Source organism: Argentina silus (assembly GCF_951799395.1).
Source record: "Argentina silus genome assembly, chromosome: 10".
Taxonomy (NCBI): Eukaryota; Metazoa; Chordata; class Actinopteri; order Argentiniformes; family Argentinidae; genus Argentina; species Argentina silus.
In genome coordinates, this window is record NC_139664.1 from 5030207 (window position 1) to 5053686 (window position 23480).

At 46.4% G+C, this 23480-nt stretch overlaps 1 protein-coding gene across 1 annotated transcript in view; it reads left to right on the forward strand.

The window, feature by feature from the left end:
• The window catches only part of LOC310810950 (mannosyl-oligosaccharide 1,2-alpha-mannosidase IA), a 136808-nt gene that overhangs the window by 98972 nt on the left and 14356 nt on the right, over positions 1–23480 (forward strand). The window contains exon 5 of the mRNA XM_083678894.1: positions 22030–22124. Within this exon, the coding sequence (XP_083535020.1) occupies positions 22030–22124 (95 nt within the window). The remainder of the gene's footprint in view (positions 1–22029; positions 22125–23480) is intronic.

Here is a 23480-nt window from a genome sequence, read left to right on the forward strand (position 1 = left end):
AGAGAACATTCTTTTGATGGTGTCTGCTTTTCATCGTTATGACACAAATCTCAGCTTGCGCTGCCACGGAGGCACTGTGAATTCAGACAAGGTTAGGCACATTGTTCTTTATTCATAACAAGACGTTTTGGAATTGTCTAGGTGGCTGCACCTACATACAGTACATCAGTTAGCAATATAAACAACTTACAGCTCATCGCGTGTGTGTGTGTGTGTGTGTGTGTGTGTGTGTGTGTGTGTGTGTGCGTGTATGCGTGTGTGTGTGTGTGTGTGTGTGTGTGTGTGCGTGTGTGCGTGTGCGTGTGCGTGTGTGTGTGTGTGTGTGTGTGCGTGCGTGCAGGCAGGCAGGCAGATACCCAAAACAATAACCACTTGCCAAATATCAAAGGTGCGACACATCAAACATCACCTCCCTATCCCAGAAACATCAGCGCACTGTCACAATGAAAAGTCTACAGGAAGGGGACGGCGACACAGAATTAAAGTAGCAAAACAAACAGGCACCAACAGAATAACAAGCAGTGGTGCGGTTTAGTTTATTCTAGGTCAGTCCATGCGAGAAGAAAACATACTGTACACAAACTAATATTACCACACCGCTGCGGCAACATTATGAAAAACTGTCGGATTTGGTTAGGACGAACATCTCTGTCTTATGGAAATCTATTTCTCAATTAAACTGATTCATTTCCCGTTGTCATCCTCAGCCCCCCGCGGTAAAACAGTGCGGGAGCCTGTCTCTGGTATTCATTTTGGATGTAATTGAGTGTACGTTGTTCATGAAGCTGCAGTGGCCATTAATTAAGCACATAAAAGCAACACATTAATTGCGGAATAGGTTAGAAGGCCCTGGATGCAGTAATCAGTTACGCAATAAATAATGAACGATATTGCAGTTTTTTCAGCTCGGGGGAAAAGCAATTACTTATGATCACGTTTCTTCTCCCAGGAGAACTCACATTTGTCCAATCACTCAGGTAAATGATTGGCTTTACCAGACAAGTCTCCACACCTGCATTTCGGTGCATGCAGCAATCTTCTCCCACACACACACACACACACACACACACACACACACACACACACACACACACACACACACACACACACATACCAACACCAACACACACACACCAACACACAAGCACCCAAGCTCAAGCGGTTTCTGTAATTGATCTGTTTCTTCTTATTTAGTGTAACACAATTAGCTAATGGGCTGGCCTTTTAGCGGGCAGCAGGTTGAGCATGCAAGGGGAGATTGGAAGCGCCTCAGAGTTGATGATTCGGAAGGATGAACGGCCGCGGGGGCCAGAGGCTTTCGGCAGGCGGCAGCAAACAGCCCAGCCTGACTTTTATGTGTCATTATGACTCTGGCGCGTCCTCCTGTTTTAAGGACTTGCCGCGAGGCAGTGGAGCCGAGCTGATGCCGCTGACGGTGATGTCCTGCACTCTCCCTCATCAAGTCTTGTCCGAACACTTCTTCTTTTGCGACGTGGTGATATATTATAGGTTGTTAAATACTACTCATCGCTCCTTGTCCCCGCAGCGCATTTTGTTTTATTGATTTTCTTTTTACTCGTTTATTTACTTACTTCCTCCTTCCTCGGATGTGAAATCTTTTCTTTTACTGTCTTGGTTTTGTTATTGTGCTCCAGTCCTGACCAGCTGGATGCATTGTCTCATTCTACTTCCCTGCCTTCCCTCCTGGCCTCCCTGCTGGTTCTGCTGCGAGCTTCACGCTCCAAGATGTCCCTGGGATAAAAGAGCCAGTTCACAAAGACTACCTGGGGAAGTAACGCTTCAGTGTGTGACTGAGGATAGCACATTTAGCTAAAGCCAGGCGGGCACTGTGCAATTTTTACAAACACAGGCGATACCAACCGATGAGAGTGGCTCATACTATGAGACCAATTATCCATGTCACGCTGTCTTTGTCACGCCCTCCACTTCAACCTAGTCCGTGCCAGTTCCTCCCTCTCTCCTGTCTGTCTTTGTCTGTCTGTTTGTGTTGTGTTGTGTGTGTGGGCGTGGCCAGGCTCCGGTTCCCTGTCACTCATCATCTCCACCTGCTCGTTCTGCTCACCCGTTGGTCATCTGCTCATCACCTCGCTGGATTTAAACCCCGGCTTCTCATCCACACTTGGCCAGATCGTTGTTTGTTTCCAAGTTAGCCTCATTCTCGGGCGCTTAGTCTCATATTGATTCTTAAGTCCTCGTGTTTTAGTACTCAGTCTGATCATTGTCTCTTTATGCTCCAAGACCTCAACCTGGTTATCCACCCGCCTGCCCTGCCTGCCTAGTCTCCCTGCCCTGCCTGCCTTACGTGATTACCTGGCCTGCCTGCCTGCCTGCCTGCCTGCCCTACCCCGTTTGCCATTCCACCCTGCTTTTCCCGTTCCCTTCTATTCCCTCATTAAATACCCAATTATTTTATATATCTATTTTATATTTATGTTCTGACTCTGTGTTCCCCGCCAGGTTTGATTAGCTCTGACCTTAACAGTCTTATTGCAATGTACACTGCACGAGCAGACACAATGGCAGCTCCCACACTGGGCGATGCAAGAATTTGAATATGTTATGTGGCTATACTTTAAGTTCTATATGGACGGTCCCAAACGCAACATGAGCTGGATTCTCATTGGTTGAGGCTACTACATATCGCCTTGAGGCACTGCTCACACTGCATGAGTAGAAAGTATATTCTGTAATTATATTATATAGTACGATATATATATATATATATATATATATCCCTCCAGCCTTCTCCCCTCATGTCTTCTCCTTCCTGGTGCTCATGTAGCATGTGAAGATCACAGACAGCGTTAATTAAAATTGTGCAGGGTCTCATTAAAACTAAACTCTGAATGTCGAAGCCCTTTGAACCCCATCCCTCACTCCCTTTCTCCCTTTCTACCTCATTTACTTTTTCTTTTGATTGTCCAAACGTGGTCTCTTGTGGCAGGGCCACAGAGCAATGTCTGCAGTCAAAATAACCAATCAGAGATGATCAAACTAAACAAACAAATTAAACTGTCCAGTAAAAAGTCCATTCTTCTTCACGTGTATTCTTCTTTATGTCTTCTTTATTCTTCCAATATGCTTATGCCCACTAATAAAGGGGAGCAATTGTCTACCTTGTTATATCCCTTTGTAGCATATGCATATTGATGGACATGTTGCTCTCTGATGAATGGTTGTTGGATTACAGGAAGTGGAAATCAAATAAGTGACTTTTCTCTCGTGGTTCCCGTGATTGATTGCTCTCAACCCGTTGTCAGCTGGTATACACAGAACTACAGTGCAGAATTCATCAACTTCATTAGATTCTCTTTTCTAGGAGGGCTGAGTACTCAGAGTCCCATGGTGCCCTCTGTCTCTGTGATTGACAGGCCCATACATGTCCATTAATTGATTGATGTTTCTCAGTGTAACAGTGCCCCACTGTTGAAGTGAACCTATTTGGTATGGTTCATGATACGCCTGTACGTTTCCTAGTAGTGTTGTTATTCTGGGTGGTGTTTTTCAAGGCAGCTGACACATTTAGCCACGGGAGGCAACCGAACAAAGCTAGAGGGACCAAAGTACCTTCTAGGAGAAATAGTATCCTTTTTCATCTGGTCATTTCCAGGGGGAAAGATGAAGCAATGAATACCAAGCTTTTCGAAAGCTATTACTCTACAACTCCCACAACACATGCACTGTTCATGTCCCCAACATGTTTAGTCTTGAACATATCAATTTACTGTGGCACATGGATAGTGTTCATATAACAGGTTTGTGCAATGGGCGTTTTTGTCAGGATTTAACCTACTTCCTTAGTGCACAGCAAAATGCTGGGTCAAGATATTTGCTGACTTCACAAAGGGATTTTGCCTTGGTTTCCCCATTGGGTACAGCACAGTGAATTTATCACTGTAGGTTTGTTAGAAAGGTGGGGATGGCAGCCTGACTTGAAAAAAAAAAAAAAAGTTGATATATTGTTTAATATGCATGGAGGCTTAGGCCAGGATTCTGGGCTAGTTCCCAAGTGGAGAGACACCATGTGTGTATGGTCAGGTATTACTCTGCAGAAACCCAGAAGTCTTTTGGAAACTAGTCCAGCTGCCATCCTTACTGGAGGGTGTTTTATCATGGGATGACAGCAGCCAGGTGGTAGATGTCATATTTAGTGTGTACAAGTATGCTACAAATGAATGGCACTGCATGTGCGAGCACACACACACACACACACACACACACACACACGCACACACACACACACACACACACACACACACACACGCGCGTGCGCACTCACACATACACACAAACATGCAGCGCGCGCACACACACACACACAAACACACTTTTCTAGGAATGTGAGGAATCAATAATTTTTTATTTATCTTTTCGGAGCACCAGGGTCTTGCCCTCCTTACTCCCTGCCTGCTCTGCTCGCTCTGTGCCGGGGCTGCTGGGGCTGCCGGGGCCCGGTGGGCAGGGTGCCGGGGCTGCCGTGGCCCGGTGGGCAGGGTGCCCGTGACATTGGGCTCCAGCTGGAGCTGTGCTGTTTAACATGGGCAGACGGGCCGATCTATCACTCCGTTAGAGACAGAGGGGACTGCTGATTGGGCCCGCTCAGCGTTGATACGCCGCCATCATGACCCCTCACCGCCCCCTCCGCAGGTGACGGATGAGCTGCAGAAGTGATGACCGTGCTCACTCACACTTACATTGTATATACACACAAACACACACGTGCGAGCTTTAAGCATTCACTTATTTTACTGTATTACTTAATCCATAATAGGATTATTCGTTTTAGTTGCTACATGAAAAGTAATTGTGGCAGTAGCTATTGTAATTTGTGCAACTCCACATTTTAATCATTATTACAGCAATCGCATAATCTCTGTGCCAATTATCATAATGGCCTGTGTTACTCCCAATTGTACTTGTCCTGGAAATGGACGATTGCATTAATGGTCGGATGAAAATCTGAGAAAAAGTGGTTCCATGGTCAAGCGCTCTCTCTCTTTGTCTGAGGCATGTGGTCTACCTACCTGTATCCATGGCAACCTGGAAGGCAGCGTGTGCAGAGATGAAGAGGGGTGAGACTCGAGGCACGGAACCGTGGCATATTTGTTTTGATTTCTGCACATTGCATAGGACAAGATGGCATCTGTCTCCCCGTACCTGTGATGCACAAGGACGTGTCTCTGCCTTTGGCCACCTCTCTCTCTCTCTCTCTCTCTCTCTCTCTCTCTCTCTCTGTGGCATTTCAAACTTCAAATAGAATACAACAAACCAAAGCAGACCCTAACCCCAACTCTATACCTCCCGCAAGATCAGCCTTTTCAGCTTCCATGACGTCTTGTTCTTTAGCATTGTTACTTTTTTCTGTTGCCTTGAAACAATCATTTACATTTACATTCATGGCATTTAGCAGACGCGTTTATCCAAAGCGACTTACAACAAATACATTTGTTTAAGTAAGTGAATCATCTATCCATCAGTCATCATAAGAAAAAGTAATCAATGCTCGGACCAGGGGCCACTGGCAGTCACAATGCTAGAAGAAGGAGGGTAGTGGTGGTGAAGAGGTCTTTAGGAGGATCCAGCTGCTTGTGGATCACTGGGAGCTCTTGAGAAATTACAGAACATTGTTGTATTCACACATCCAATATTTAACTGGCTTTCAGTTGAATTCCAGCGGGAATCCTCGCAGGGCTATTGTGGCTTATGTGTTTGTTAGCGTAAACATGTCAAGGGAATGCTACTGCCATACTACGTCTGGTCTGCCTGCTACAGTAGATAACAGTATGTGATATGCTGCCATGTTCCAAGACGCAGGGGGTGGTTTGGGAACATCCCTGGGCACCATGCTTTTGTTAGCCTGTAATCACGGTGTTGGGGCCCCTCCGGCGGGAATCATCCTCGTTCCGTCGCCCGTCCACTTCCGCTCTCATCAGCTCCACTTAGCGAATCCAACGCACCTCGGTTCTCCGCAGGCCTCAATCCTCCCGTCGCTTCCGCCGTTTCTGCTCAGTTCCTCCAGCAATTCCTCTCCCGTCGCCAGGCAGGTTTGGTGAGGGTAGAGAGGAGAGAGGAGCCGCCAAATTCTGTCCGGAACGAACCTCATCAGCACAGAGCCACAGAGCGACCTCATCACCCCTCCGGCATTGGCTTCGGTATATATCCCTGTGTCAGGACACACTGTGTTTCCCGTTCCGTGGCCCAAATTGCTTTGTTTTGCCTGCACCAGTAAGTGCCCTGAATGCGCAATCACTCTGCCTCTAATGATATCAATCAGAGCCAATCAGAGCACTGTTTCCTTGAAGTCAGAATGCTAATGAAGCCTTAATGAACCCTTTTTAGGGTAATCTTGTTGTTCGCCGGCGTGATTGCACTGATCGAGTTAACCTGTGCCGTAGCGCGGCGGGGACTCGTCTTGATTTGCTCATTAAGGACAGACCGTCCTGGCTGCTTCAAAGGGAGAGGAGCTAGCTGAAACTGGCGGAGACTAGCCGTGACTGGGCATGGTGCCACTGTTAGTGGCTTCCTTTCGTTCCCAGCCAGGTTTGGCTTCTCACAGAGCCTCACGTTCTGTGTTTTGTGCCCTGGCGAGGACCCCTGAGTGGGCGCGGTGGGTGCACTGGTACACCCCTGGGGAAAAGCTATTATGTTCCTCCAACTCCCCCACAGCCCCCCAGCTCCTTCAGGTGTGGCACCACACAGGGGGGCTGATTTTGGTCCAGTGCTTATACTGTAATTTGCCCTTTTCTTCTGAGGCAATTAAAGGTCAAAATCACACTGATAATTCCCATAGGCTTATCCCATAAGCCTTATCCACTATTTTCACTGCAAGAAGGGAAGTTGAATAGAGAGAAAAAAGTCATGCAAAGAGAATTGACCTGCTCAAGCACACCCACGCTTGCAGGGATGGCAGCTTGTCAAATATATAGCAGTTGTCAAATGGGTTTTAGTGTGGGTATAGATGTTAGTGTGGGTATAAGTGTGTGTGTGTGTGTGTGTGTGTGTGTGTGTGTGTGTGTGTGTGTGTGTGTGTGTGTGTGTGTGTATGTAAGAGAGAGAGAGAGAGAGAGCCGTAGAGAGAGTGTGAGAGAGCAGAAGAGTTCTTGAATCGCAATTAAGCTGTAATTGTAAAGTTGTGGTACAGTGCCTGCCAGAAGATTAGGCGACTTTAATTGCGGCTCATTGTCGCTCCTGTGAAAGCAGCATCTTTTTTTTAACACTCCATTTACCACAAATGTCTAATAGCCTCTATACGATTTTTCGTCTTTTTAGTTTGAGGCACCAGTTAAGTCATTTCTATCTGTGTGTGCTAATTGGAATGTTTGGATCGATGGCAGACTGGAGTGGTACTGAGAGAGCTTTTCTGAAACAGAGGGGATAAAGGAGCAATGGAGAATGCAGCAGGTAGACTCACAGTGTGACACATCTGCCGCCACAAGCTGTGTGTACACAGGAACTGCCAACTACAGAGGCTGACACACACACACACACACACATGCGCGCACGCGCACATGCACACACACACACACACACACACACACACACACACACACACACTACATTTGCATATGCTATAGCCACAAGCACACAAAATGTAGGCACTTTCCTCTTGTATGCTTCCGGTCATCAGAATTAAGACATGCCCCAGAAGTATATACAACAGTTATACACAGAAAAATACTGTTTCAACATATATTTGGCAGGATTGCTTGAATTGCTGGGAGACCTCTTGGCTCTGCGGTTGTCACCCTGGGCATGTTGAATCCCATTCGCTGGGTGAAACTAATGCAAGGTGATCAGTGCCGTATTCAGAGCCGGACAGGGGACAGGAGCCTTATTCATGGTGACAGAACCAGGTACGCTAGTTCTGACAAGGAGCAGGACAACAACAAATGGCCACCATGTTTAACCATGATTTTTCTGGTACCTGGGGCAGAACTGTAAACACTGAGGTACTGTAACAGTATTGGTGACTTATGAGCGTTCAATATACAAAAAGTAACCTTGTGATGGCTTTAATTTGTAAGATGAATTGGCGGCTGCTGACTTCAGGAGATGAACCTTTACATTCCCTAACTTGATAGACCATATTTATGTGTTTGAAAAGGCAACTCACCCATTACAGACAGACCGGTATGTATTTTAATGTAACCCATCAGTAAACATCCACGTCCTCAACGCCGAGCCTGCGGGGCTAAATAACAAATTCACACAACAACACTAGCAGTCGGCCTCACCCTCTCTTGTCACATACAAGCGTTGTTTTCCTGTGTTGCACCCTGCTGAAGAGAGTAGGTATGTTTGGGTTCTGGCCTGTCAGCGGCCGTATCGATTCCAGAACCCCCCGATGCGACCGACAGCTGTCTCTCCGTGGAGCGGTTGAGCTGATAGCCTCCTACCGTGACTCCACTGAAGCACTAGCTGTCAGGGTCAGCCGCCTCAGACAACTGCCTGCGCCGCTCTCTCTTTGATTGGCCCACATACTGCACAGGCCTTGCGCTAGCGCTAGCCTTTTAGCTTTGAAGTTGTGACCACCCGTGTCATTCCCCACCTGACTTCAGGCATCAGCTTTGTAGCGTCATGCTAACACCACAGGGTGACTGGCTGACTCAACCGATTTTTCATCTGACGCCGTTGACGAAAACGCGCTCTGTTTGAAAACGATATTGATCGGGCGCATAAGAGAGACAGAGTGAGTTCAGAGACACCTCACTATACCCCAAACAGCATTACTGCCTTTGTTTTCCTATCCATTGCTCTCTCCCCCCCCCCCCCCCCGCCTCCCTTCTTGCGCTTTCTTTTCAGATCAAAGCTAGGCTAGCAGTAACATTTCATTAGCATCAAAAGGGCAAGCCCTGTGTAACATCCATGAGCCGTGACATTTGTGTGGAGACGGGAGCTCCCTCAGATGACCCCCTGGGCCTCACAGAGAGGGGCCCTGGAAGTACTAGATGCCGTCAGGGTCAGGGTTAGGGTTAGGGTTAGGGTTAAGGTTAGGGTCACCATCATGTTACCATACGGCGTTCCGCCATAACAGCTCCAAGCAGTTATCTGACTAATCGCTCTGTTTTCCATCCCCGTCCCACCTCCCTCGTCCTCTGTATCTGGTAGTGATGAAGCACAAGTCAGCCAAAGCTGGTTTGGGGTCAGTTTTGACTGAGGCTTCTGCCCTCAGATACACCTCATCATTAGAGATGGCAGAGGAAGGCAGTTTGCCTGGGTATCCCTTGGAATGCATAGTTGGACGGAGCTGAACCCAAGGGAGAAGGATTGGCTACTTATTGAATAGTGCGGTGTAAGAAAAATGGAAAGCACTCGCTACGGTTGTTGGCTAAGGGCCAGTGACCACAGGTTTGCCAGGCCAACTCCCAGGGGGCAGAGCCTGTGCCCTCAAGCACGGCGCTGGTCTGGCATTGCCTCAGTAGGCACTCTGCCGTATAAAATGAGGAAACTAGCTGGCCCCAATTTTTTTCGACATTTAATTATTTTAACATTATCGTAATTCTGACAATAGCAGGTGCCTGTTACGAACTATTTAATTAGGAGCGACAATTCATGTTTTAGTTTATTTTTTGGCCTTTTTCCCTTCAAAGTTGGTGGAGGGTATCCAACTCCAAACAAATGCTGTTTATGCTTGAGTTGTGTGTGTGTGTGCGTTACGGAGCAGACAGTAACGTTGATGTGTGTGTCAGTGTGAGGAGACAGAGTGTCAGAATGGATGCGGTCCCCCTCCCCCCGTCGGGAAAATGAGTGGAATCACAGCGTTTTTACCCAGCTGACATCGAAGACAGATGGAGCTAGCGCACGCAGCCCTAGACGAAACCATAGCAACAGTGTGCATGCGGCAACAGGAAACCAGTAAGGCTAATCAGAGGAGCTCACTCTCCCACATATGGTTGTGGCTCCAAGGGAAACTCACAGGAAGGACTGAGGAGTGTACCAGCCATGTGGATCCATCAATCCCATACGGAACACCTTGTGGAATATGCTCATTTGTCTCTTCAGGGGGTGACTTGATATACAGTGTTAAAAAGCCAGGGCTTTAGCCGTAGCCGTAGATCCATGGCAACATGACAGATCCTTGGCAATGCCATTTGTCGAGTGGCTAAATGAAAGTTGACTGACTAGAGAGGTTAAGCCTCAGGGGTAAGTGTGGAAACGTTTCTGAGGGAGTGGTTGGAGTGGGCGATGTAAGCTACAGGCATGTGCATCCAAGTGAATCTGGAACCATTGTTCCATCATTTGAAGTGTCATTATAGGGATAAGGGATTGATCCATGTACAGCTGGCTTGTCATGGCTGTTCACACATTGACCATCACACAACAAACGGAGGTGGACACTCAGGGCTAGTTTCCCGGGCACAGATGAGCTTTCTCCTACACTAGAAAAGCATCTTGAATGGAGACTCTCCATCGAAAGTGTGATTTAGTACAGAGATTCATCTTTATCAGGGGGGAACCGTCTCTGAGTGTAAAATGTAATTTGGATTATCACACAAATGCCCTTTAGATTTATCTATGAATGAAATCTGTGCAGGGGACAGATCACATCTTGTGACCTGTATAGGAAAATAAAGGTCATTGTTCCCCTACCCTCGCAAGGAGACGCCAGGAGAGAGGAGAGAGATTTCTCCTCCAGGATTATCATGTCATCTGACGGAGATAGGAAGGCACACAGCATAATGTCACACTTATAAACAGCAAGTGCACAGCAAATGTCAGCACCACTTATATGATGTAACACCTCACCATATGCTGTAGCACCACTGATATACAGTATATATATATATATATATATATATATATATATATATATTTATGTATTTATTTATTTGTTTGTTTTGCTGTTGGTGTCTCGAACCTGCAGAGAACCCATTATTATCTATTTTTATGGAAGTACCGTGCGCCATGTAAGTGCTTCCCATCAAGTTTCCCTTTGTGACTTCAGTTCCACACGGTGGGTAATAGAGGCAAATGTGACCCTGGTGTGTTCCCTTTCTTGTCTCTCTGTGCAATCACGCTTCTACATTAGCTGTTCACATCTCTTGGTCTCAGCTGTCAGCCCTCTGTGTCTGTGTCGGTTTCTGATAGTACATGCTTTAAATGTGTGAAAAACTCTCCGTCGACCCAGAAGTTAGTGCTTTCTGTCCCATCTGTGCCTGTCCACACGACTCTCCTGTAGCTGGGGGAAGACAACTGTTAACAGCTGGCTACACACCACTGCAAGGTTGCGAGTGTGTCAGTGTGCTAAACCCCTACCCACTGGGACCAAGACAGCGTTGCTCTGATCACCTATGAATGAATCATTTGGCAATACAACTAGCTATCATTTTTGTGATGTTCATTATTGTGTAGGTGTTATGAACCCCATTTCAATCGTTGGTAAAGAGGGGTGTGCCATATGCATGTTGAAGTATTGCATATGAGATGTACACTCACTGGCCACTTTGTTAGATACACCTTGCTAGTACTGGGTTGGACCCCCTTTTGTAGCCCATCTGCTTCAAGGTTCGATGTGTTGTGCGTTCAGAGATGGTCTTCCGCATACCTTCTGTTGTAACGAGTGGTTATTTGAGTTACTGTTGCCTTTCTATCATCTCGAACCAGTCTGGCCATTCTCCTCTGACCTCTGGCATCAACAAGGCATTTTCGCCCAGAGAACTGCCGCTCACTGGATATTTTCTCTTTTTCGGAGCATTCTCTGTAAACCCTAGAGATGGTTGTGCGTGAAAATCCCAGTAGATCAGCAGTTTCTGAAATACTCAGACCAGCTCGCCTGGCACCAACAACCATGCCACGTTCAAAGTCACTTAAATCACCTTTCTTCCCCATTCTGATGCTCGGTTTGAACTTCAGCGGGTCGTCTTGACCATGTCTACATGCCTAAATGCATTGAGTCGCTGCCCTGTGATTGGCTGATTAGATATTTGTGTTACCGAGCAGTTGAACAGGGGTACCTAATAAAGTGACCAGTGAGTGTATGTTATTTTGCTTTGTCATTTTGGCTAGCAGCTGGCGCGTTTAGCAATTTTCTTTTGAAGGGGTGTGAAATTGAGTTTTTTGAGTGTTTTCACTTTTCAATTTTAGGGGAAAAGCAGTGAAATTTAGAGGGATGGAATGGTTGCTATCTGAGGCGTGCAGCTTCTGCGCTGTGTTAAGTAGAATTGCCTGTTTCTAAAGTTTATGAAGAGTGAGTGATTATAGGAGGCAGTTACAGCATAGATTGCATACAGTGTTTGTCGCTCAGAAGTGCAGCTACCTCCGATGCCATTAAACTTCAGCTTTATGAATACTTGAATCACAGAATACACCGTCTGGGACCAACTGAATGACAGGACATCCTTATGTTGCCGACAGTATTTTTCTTCCCTCTCTCTACTCCCTCTCTCTACTCCCTCTCTCTACTCCCACTGTCACAAATGTTCATATCGGGCACTATTTCTCCTGCGTGCAAATAGATCGTTTGCTTTAGAGATTAAAGGCCCACGTGTTTTAGCTGACATATGACATCCTGGTGCTGGGTCAGTGCACAATGATTCAAGTCTCTTTGGTCAAAGTATGTGTATTTTGTATCTTAGCTCCCACTAAACAGATTTTCCACATGCTGTGACGTCTGACATTTCACACAGCAGTAGAGCTCTGAAGTGTGACATGGCAGGCCTGTTTGTAAAGTTACCGCCCATAGTCAAATATGGTCTTTATACTACCCTATCAACCCCCTTCACTGGCTTTTTTGCGACTGAGTCAAACAACCTTTCAACCCATTTTACTGAGAGTTGCTTCTACCTATATCTGCCGTTGCTTTCCTAAATATCTCATTGAATGATGTCTCCACTCAGTGCTTCAGTTCGCTTTTTTTTCTTCTGAAAAGCCTTGAAAACCTGCTGGCATGGGCTTTTAATCTTTGACACACACACATTCAGTAGCCTCATCCCCTAACCTAATTTCAACACGTGCACACGCACGCACGCACACACGCACACACACACACACGCACACACGCACACACACACACACACACACACACACACACACACACACACACATACACACAAACACATGCAGCACATCAGTGTGACCGTATCCTCTCCTGACTCTTTGATGAGGCACTGCTTTGAAGCCTGCTCTGCCATCAGGCAACATTAAAGCAGCACAGCCCTGCCCCTACTGCTCCTACCCCCCCTTCTCTCTCTCTGGCTCAGCTGTAGACCCAGGCACAGGGAGACACTGTTCCAGAGAGATAACCCAAATCTGATCTGCCTCGCTTTAGTCCCTCAGACAGACCACCTCCGCTCCCCCCTCTCCTCCCCCTCCTTCCCCTTCCTTCCTTTGCTCCCCTCTCCTCTCCCGTCTCTCTGAGTGGCGGATGCTTTGTGTCATGGCCTTCATCCCCCCTCTCCCCCCAGTCTCATTAGAGACCATTCTCTGTCCCCTGGCTTGTTTCTTCTCTCTTGTCATATTGCTGTACTGGTTGTAGTGGTTTATTCAGAATGACCAACAGGTTTCTGTTTTCCACTGATTCCTCTGTTCTGGGGTGGTCATGCGGAAGCCTTTAAATATGAGACAATGCTGTAAAAGAGGAGGGTCTTTGAGGAGAGTCTGTGTGTTGATGTATGTATTCTATAAATGTGTCCTGCCAAAGGACAGGTATCAGATGAACTGATAGCAAAGACATTTTCACACACACACATTTGTGTCGAACAACAATTTGGCCTGCACGTTGGTTGTGATTCAGTGTTGTCTTGGAGATGGTTTTGCGTAGTTTCCTGTTTTTATATTTTGTCCTTAGGCTGTTTTCATACAGGTCCAGGTGCAGCAGACCTGTCCCTCTCTATCAGATTATAACTTTGTTTTTATCAGTACACTGACCCCTGCTCGGTTTGAACAACAGTCTCCAGATTTCAATTTCCTCTGTGAGTCATCTCTGTGAGTGTGGAGGAGGATGGGGAGGGCACCTGTTAGTTCTAATATCCGTCCCGGCGGTCCGACAGGTACTCTGTGTCCTCATGCCATGCCTGGGCTCTGCTAGGGCCACCGTCACATGCCTAACGAGAAGTGGACCTGACATCCTCAAACCGCTGCTGTCCGCATCCCTTCAGCCCCCACCCTCCGGCTCCCAACCCCGCCGTAACCACGGCGATGAGGCAGAGGCAGACAGCTGGGTTGGTGGACGGAGCTGGCAGTTGAATTATTGATGGGAGGGACATCTCGTCTGGGTTACTGCCGGTAGCTTGATGGGTCTTATGTAAGATGGGAAGTCGCTCTGGCTGATGAGGATGCAGCGGGGGGTCCTGCTATTTTTACACCGTCCTTGAGGGGTTGGTGGTGGAGTGTGTGCTGGAACAGCGATAGCTGAGAAAATGAAGTCTCTGGAAATAGTCCTAGGATCTCAGGGTTTGGTACTCCAGGAATGTTGACCTGTATGGTACAGGACAGTAGGATGGTTTGATTCAACGTGGCTGCTGGCTCACTAGCACTAGTTGGCAGGACTACAGGTGTAGCTATGATGGAATGAACCTCCCCATCCCACCAAAACTGTGTTACAAACTAAATATTGACTTGGATACATGGATACATAGAAGTCCCATTACAAACCGGGCCAAATCAATATGGCCCGAAAATGGAACAGTCAGCATTGCCAAAAGAACAGTTCCTTCAGGTCTACTCAATAAGGCGTTTAAACGGCAGCAAGCAGTGCCACTTGGTGGTTGAGAGTGTAGCTGTGCCTTGGTATATTCATGTTTAGTCAAGATTGATCATCTGTGTGAGCGTCAATCAGCTGAAACGTCTGTCCCTTCCACACTATCAGTGGAATCCCAGAGAGAGGCCGTTATTTAGTCTGGCATCTCTTCATAAGGACGCAGTATGCTTCTCTGGCTGAGGTAATTAGACCATAGGGAACACTAAGAGCCCAACTGTCGCCTTCCCTTTCATTGGACAATGTATAAAAGCAGAAAGCCTCCTGTAATTGAATCATGGAAGAGCAGCAGCAACAACAACAACAACAACAGCCACATTACACCTAGTCTAGGTACTCTGGAGCCATTTAGATTGCCTCTGCTATGTGGGTCGGGGGGGTGGAGAGTGGAGGGATGCATGTTCCCCTGGTACGGCCGTGCATCCGAGGGAATAACACTGTCTGATGAATGTCATTTGCGATCAGCTCAAATATGGAGTGTTTTTTTTTCTTTTTTTCCAGAGGACGCTGAGCAGGTTGAGTAGACAGTGCTTTACAGCTTGTTTGTTTTTCCAATAGTTTTTTTTCTTCTTTTTTTGCTGGAATTCGTAGAGTGCTTGTCTTTCAGAGAAGTCCTCATCTCTAATTTATTTGATCTTTTTTAGCACTCCCTCTTTCTCTCCCTCTCTCTCCCTCTCTCTCTCAGGCGATGCCACTCTGCATAAATTATGCACCTTGTGTTTCATTGCGACGTCACACGGAACAGAGACACAGAACGCCATGCCAACGCTGATTAATTCATCCGTGTCATTGTGTCACCTCTGCCGATTGAGACATCAAGGCACATTCTTGGCATTACGTTACACAATTTACTTTCAGAGTAGAATCGTAGATCATGATAGAATAAAATGTTATACAATTGAGTAGTATCAATATCTGGCTTGATCACAACCTTGGCTACATAGATGACATCCAAAGTACCATTGATTCCCCAATCATGTGGCTGTTGACAGTCTTAAGCCTTGCTCAGCTCCTTGGGGGATGTATGGGGAGGGGTAAAGGGAGGACCACATTTCATCTGTATTCAGTTGGCTTTGTTGTCTTTTTAAGTCTTTCTAGTGAGTGTCCACACACCTATTCTGTGGCTTAGTTCGTGGGCGACTGAATGTTATTGTATTTACAATGCCTCCCACTTGGGCATATAAGAATCAATGATAAAAGAATCAGATGCTAATAATGATCTAAACCACTGGGAGAGCAGGAAAACAAACCAGTGCAGACCGCTGCTTATAAGAATCGACCCATTGTTCCAACACACTGAGTAAATTAGGTCCTTATCAGGACTGAGCCACGCCAGTACAACTCTGATATCTGGCAGCCCGCAGCAGTCTTTGAAGCATTTGTACTGTGTGTGTGTGTGGGTGTGTGGGTGTGGGTGTGGGTGTGTGTGGGTGGGTGTGGGTGTGGGAGTGCGTGCGTACAGTATGTGGGTGTGTGTATGTGTCTCCTACTGACTCTAAAGTTAAATAAACACACACTCTCAGAGTACAGTCATCTAAAAGGAGGGAGGGTTTTGCTGCGATGATAATTATTCCCAGTCGAGCCCAACAAAATGTGAATGTTTGGTTTCAGTGCTAGGTACCAGATGGCTCTATGTTGCCCTGTGGCCAGTTCCTGGATAGACTGAGGCACTCTTACGATAGCCACACGTCTCACAGCCCTGATACATGAGCTACTACATCATTTATTGGTGTATGACTGAGGTGTCTTGGTGTCTCACTCAGCTGCGTAATTCCAGTCAGCAGCCAAACTGAATTTCAAATTGATCATCATCGGATGTACCCATCACAATTTTCATCGATATGCCTTTTACTGTATGTCTGTGTTGAAACACTAGCCCACACAACTACAGTAGCCGTCCAATATGCCTTTGAAGTTGTGTGGTCTAGATCAAACCGCCTCTATGTCTACTGTCTCCTATGGGACCGCTAAGTAATAGCATTTGTGTGGAATGATAAAGGGACATGCAGAGATAACCGACAACCTAACCTTGAGAGGAGGGAGAGTGGTGCCCTTACATAGACATATCACACAGAACACTCTGCTTCCCTACCAGCTCAGCCTGCTCTCTGTCATGTCTTCAGGCCCTCCTACAGGTGAGGCCTGTCTCCTGGAGACCCTCAATGATGCGTGGACAGAGCCGGGGGTCAACCTAGTCAAGGCCTCTCAGCTCTGAGACCACCTGCGCAGGGAGGAAACAACATACAGGGTTATGCTGTTTGGGTCGAGATGAGGGATCCGACCTGACAGCTTTGGTCTCCTCAGCCTTTTTGCAGCCTTGTCGAGTCAGCTGCCACCTCGGGTAAAAAGCCTCCTACGAACGGAGGTAAGGCTGGAGAAAGAGGAGACGCGGTGGAAAACTAGTGCAAGCTTTTAATCTTTTGATGAGGGATCGTGTCAGTCGGAGAGGGTGTTTTGTTGCTGCGTATTCACACAGATGGCAATCAGGAATTAGTCATCCTCAGTCATAAAAGTGCAGCCTTTTTACTGATCGAAAAAAACATCAAGACGTTTCGGAAATGTCACCCAGCGATTCGGATGGAGGTGATTTTTTAGCACATACTGTAGGAACCTGAGTCCTCATTTATCAAAGCTGCGTCTGCATTGATCTGTGCGTAAACAATCATTTCAAATGATCATTTCAAAGCAAAATGTGAGTTGCTTGAGATGTGTACTCACATCGCCTAGTGGTGGAAGGAGGGAATTGCTTGTCAAGAGCAAACAAGGAGCAAGTGAAACTGAATGGAGTGCCACAACATCAAGCATCAAGCATTGACGTCATAGCTATCACCTCTAGTATGTAATTGTACCTACTCTAGATATGTGCACATATTTTTCTACGTTCATTGTTTCCGATTAAGTACTGCGATTTGTCAAAAGAGAGGCACTTATTAAATCAAATGACACAGACTATTGAAAAAAAACAGTAACCAAAGCGACTTACATTGGAGTGAGTGCATACATTTTTCATTATACATGTTCACAGCAGGGCAGAATTTGGCAAATGGCTGGGCTGTTTTTTGATTTTGGTCAAAGCGATGGATCTTTGGAAGAGGTGATCGCATTTGGAAGACAGCTGGGATTAATTGGTTGTAAAGGGATGTTTTTCACCATATGGTCAATTTAACATGTTTACAAATGCAAATCCAGTGTAGTCGTGACCGTGCACGAGCATGGATATTTAGAACATGTGGGGCCGGTTTCACAGACAAGGCTCAAGCCTAGTCCTGGACTAAATCACACTTTCAATGGCTAATTGCCACTGAGGATGCTTTTTAGTCTCGGACTAAGGCTTAAGCCTTGCCTGTGAAACCGGCCCGTGGTATTCAGCAACCTTGATTTCTCACTGGTGTACGGCGGTCCTATGCATGTTTGATAAATCACACACTATTCTTGCGCGTACGGGCATTCTTAATCTCGTGCATCAGAAGGATTTTAAAGTCATTTCTACACATGAATGATAAATGACGATCCTGATGTGACTTCCAGGTAAACTGCAGCAGAAAACCTCGTGTTTTACCTCCGGGTTGTAATTAAATAGGATACATATTTCTGCATCACCGCTCCTTGGAGACAGAGGACAAAGAAGGTAGATCTCACTGAAAGAGAATCCTATGGAACTGCAATTTTCACCATCAAACAGCAAACATAATGTCATTCGCTGCGCTGTTCTTTCCCACCTGCTTTCTCTCTTTGTCTTCAGACTATGAAGTTGTGCTGCTGGTTTTTTTCTCTCTCCCTGGCACACATGAAAGAGAGGAGGTAGTGAGATGGCAGGAAATAACAGGCATCGAGAGGATTTGAGCGAGTTTGTTCTTCTGGAAAGGCCTACATTCTTCTGTGAGCGGGTGACATCGCGGCAGGAATTAATCTGGTTGACGTGAAGTTCTCTGGCGCTAACGCAGGTTTTAAAAAAGGAGCCCTGCTCAGTTCTGCTGTGAAGTTGTTTTATTGCCATACAGTAGGTGTCATTCCTCTCATAATGTGGCGTCAGTCAGCACAACGTGCCCTTAAAGGAAAGGGAGAGACTTTGCGTTTTAGTTTGGAGCGTTTATGAAGAGGGTCGAAATGGGTCACAAACTTATGCTGAAAGACTAGTGTCTCTTCCTAGTGGCCAGTGGTTCACAAGTGAGCGCATCTCTTTGGCAATGAGGAAATCTGTATTTTTGCAGGACTTTTCCCCCATTCTCCCCCATGGCAATCAGGAATTAGTCATCCTCAGTCATAAAAGCGCAGCCTTTTTACTGATCGAAAACATCAAGACGTTTCGGAAATGTGTTCACCCAGCGATTCGGATGGAGGTGATTTTTTAGCACATACTGTAGGAACCTGAGTCCTCATTTATCAAAGCTGCGTCTGCATTGATCTGTGCCTATGTTTAGGGGAGTTTTCTCTTTTAGTTTTCTCTTTTATTTTTTTTTTATTTTTTTAAACAATTGTTACTTTCTCTGAGATATAGCCTCCAGTTGGCTCTTTGTACCAATGGGACAGAACTGTTGAACAAGCAAGTTTCACTGCATATTTTGCTTATGTCTGTTCTTTGTACACCTGTATGCGACTCAAGCAAAAACTTGAAACAGTACTGTGCAAGGATACTAACCAAAAAAATGATGCCCCTTCTTTTCACTTGCAGCTCCTCTCGCAGTTGTGTCCTTTCCTCCCTAAAGGAATGATTTAGAGGTGTGAATAGTAAGTGAGGGGGTCCGGCCGTACAGAGTTTCACCACGTGTCTCTCTCCACTGAGCCCTGACAGCGTGTGCTCTCGGAGGGGTGACTCGGTGCCCGCTACATGTCAATCTCACGCTTTACAGCGAAGAGAAAGAAAAGCCACTCCGTTCCCGCCTCCCCGCGTCCTGCGGGAATTCAGACTGAAGGCAAAGTAAGCGAGTTGCCTCATGTCACGGTGGATCAATGTTACTCCGCGGTGTGTTCCGTGTCCTTCCTTTCTGATGGACAGGAGCGTGGACGTGCAGACCATCCGCTGATGGTCGTGTGTGTGTGTGTGTGTGGGGTGGGGGGGGTGCAGTGCATACACAGCAGCATGCCTCTATAGGCACTTCTGTGATGAAACATCTGTGGGTGTGGGGAGCATGAGAGTGGTTCTGATTAGTGCTGGAGGAGGGAGATAGATGTGAGGGCTGTAATTTAGCATGTGTGGTTACGGTGAATCATGAAACAGCTGCCAGCTAAAGGGTCCTTGCCGTAATTAATATCCAAGTAATTTCTAAGTAAATAAACAAGAATTAATAACAGTGTGAATTAATTGGAGTCTGTGCCCTCGTGTGTGTGTTTGTGCATGTGCACACTCTTTCAGTGGCGTTAGGATCATATTATGCTTATTTCTGATAATTAAAAGTGTGTGTTCGGTGAATGTGTGAGTGTGTGTGTGTGTGTGCGTGTGTTTGTTTGTGTGTGTGTGTGTGCGTGCGTGCGTGCGTGCGTGCGTGCGTGCGTGTGTGTGTGTCTGCAAGTGTGTGTGTGTGTGTGCATTGGCAGGCATGTCTGGCCTGTAAGCTGCCGCATTGCTTTAGCTCTGTGGGTAATGACGGGGGAGATGAGCCCTGGCAGAGGGTCATTAGTGATGTCTTTGATAAGAGAGGTAGTTGGGGGACTTCTCTAACCACACAGACACCGCACGCAAACACACACACACGCACGCACGCACACTCACACTCACACACACACACACACACACACACACACACACACACACACACACACTGCTTGGCCCTGGCTCCTGCTCTCTGGATACTCTATGGATTAATGTGAGCTGTCCACCCTGGGCTTCTCTGGCCATCCCAGAACACTGACATAGAATAGGGGTCTCCAGAGGGCCACAGAGGGACTGGACCCACCATCCATGTTACAGTAGATGGTACTGTGACTCAGGCCCCTCTGGTACCACTGGGCCTTTGACAGTTTGCCTTAATAATGGGTTGTGAATGCACCCTCAGGTCTTTGGAACCTGTGTTGAAAGCACAAGTGTAACATGCAGAGACAAATGGGTCATTTGCTTTTGAAGGTGACCTTGCCGCAGCTGGCATGGGCACCTGGAGCACCTGAGTGTGTGTGTGTGTGTGTGTGTGTGTGTGTGTGTGTGTGTGTGTGTGTGTGTGTGTGTGTGTGTGTGTGTGTGTGTGTCTGTCTACATTTATAAGTACAGTATGCCCACAGAAGCATGTGTGTATAGCCTATATATATGCATGCCTAGATGAGTGTGTGTGCAAGCAAATCATGCACCAGTACATCTGCCTTGACCAGTGACTCCCAGGGGCAGCCCCTACTCACTCCACAACACCACAGCTGTTCATCATGTCTACCCTGTGCGCAATAACTAAGACTCAAGGAGGGGTGACTTCATGCACAAGCGGTCAGTGTGCATCGTCAGTGGAGAAAGATAAGAAGCTCTAGGCTGCATTGAAAGGCAGTGATTATAGTGACAGGAAAGATGAGGCATCATTCACTGAGGAGAGGGGCATGGACAACTCATATTGACATTAATAACAATCATAATCATAACGCCCAGGGCTAGTGGTTAGTCAGATATGCGTTTACTCCTCCCCTAGATCACTCATCTCTACCCGCCTCCCCCACACCGTTTTAGCTGACTCACCTCCCTCTCCAACTGCCCAAGAGGAGCCTGGCCCTCTCTCTCACACTCAGTCCCTTCCTTTTTCATCTTCTATGTCACATCTATGGGTTTTTTCTCTCTCTCTCTCTCTCTCTCTCTCTCTCTCTCTCTCTCTCTCACTCCTCCGCGCCTCTTTGTCTCCCTCCCTGGCTTTGCTTCTCTCTCCTCCTGACTCAGTCTAGGTGGGTAAAGCACATTGGCTGACCTGTTAATCCTACTTCTCGACAATGTATCACCCTCCTCTGGCCTTGCCTTTCAAGAGGCAGGCGGCGGAGGGAGTGTGGTGTTTTAATTGAGCCACTGTGGATTACATCAATGAGATTGTTTTTAATCCTGTCGCTGAGGCGCTGTCGCTCCACTGTCCCTGGGTTGCTGTATTCCAACATAATTAGCTTTATTTGTGGCGAGAGCAGGGAAAGCATCATTTGAAAAGACAGGCTTGGGCTGCCCTCTGATTTCCCCATATAATTTAACTGTAGGTAATTTTTCTCTTGCATACTGTATGAGGGCATGTGTTTTAAGTGCCGTCGATGGGTGCCAGTAGGGTTTGACCGTGTGTGTGTGTGTGTGTGTGTGTGTGTGTGTGTGTGTGTGTGAGCTCTCGTGTTTTCTAACTCCATCCTTCCTTGCTTTTGTCTTGTAGATGTTCAAGAGGAAAGTGTTGGAGCTGGGGGATAAGCTGTTACCTGCCTTCAACACACCAACAGGCATTCCACGAGGCGTCATCAACCTGGGCAGGTGAGCCTAGCCACCTCTCTAACTATCGCATCACACACACACACACACGCACACACGCACACACGCACACACACGAGCATGCTACTATGACAAATGAAGCTACAGAAGCATCCATTTTGTACCCTACTCTCCGACCTTGTAGTCATTCGCAAAATGATAAGCAATCTTAATCAATGGTATCCACCTCTGAATCTAGTTAAGCTTGACACCTCCGCTTTATTTTCCCTCTTTCTATCTTCTCTATCTTATCTTCTAAAAAGACACTTTGGCACCTCTGCCATCCACCTGCTTCCAATTAACCCACAAGCCTAGTAAGACAGCTGCTGGCAAATTTAATTAACTGATTCTAGAGCTAATTTCAGTTAGATCTGTAACATGGGCCTGGGGTACAGATGGGCAGGGAGGAATGACAAGCCCGGGTAATGCGGTAATGTAGAGTATATAAACACACACACACACACACACACACACACACACACAAACACACACACACATACACACAGTAGTAGAACATACAGAAATTCATTATAGTGCAACAAATCTGCTGCCTATGGGCTGACATGAAAGTGTGGTTGGAAACTTCTCTGTTGTGTGTGTACTTACTGCAGCATGACCTTAAGGCATTTCATATATCTCTATGAGCTATTTAGAGAATGCTGCAGGTGTTCTTGAAAGCCCTTGGAAGTATCTCAAGATAAATGCTCTGCAATTAGTAAGGCGAACACAATTCCTTACAAGGAGCACAATGTATATTTCATAAAACAAGCATGAAATAAATCATTGTTTGCGCTTCATGAATGCAAAATATTAGAATTACTTTCGTAGTTACCTACAATGTGCAGTGTGCCAATTTCTCTGGTATATTTTGCATGGCAAGTAATATTGATTTTCTGTCGCCTCTTATTTTCCATAATCATCATTTTTCCACATTATTAATTCGGATCTGGTTGATGTTGGAAGCGGAAATAGAAGGGCAAATGGATAAATGGAGGCATGCCAATGTTTTTGCTTAGATTGTGATCAGGCTGCCTTCTTTCCCCGCCTCTCTTCATAATGGATTGATTCCTCCAATGCTGCAGAGTCGGATGTGACTTGAGCTTGAGCAGTTAACGATATCAACTTTTAATAGGTGAATTTATCGGGACTGCTTCCCTACGGATCATTCGTCCACTCTCTCACTTCTCTATTTTAGTCCACCCATCATAAATGTAGTCCCGTTTATCACTTAATTAAAGTAAAAGTTAATCACCGTTAGATTCTGTTAAAGGGACAGTTCACCCAAATTACAGAATCACATATTTGGTTACTTACCCTGAAATAGGTCTATGGACAAGGACAAACTTCAATCAACACTTT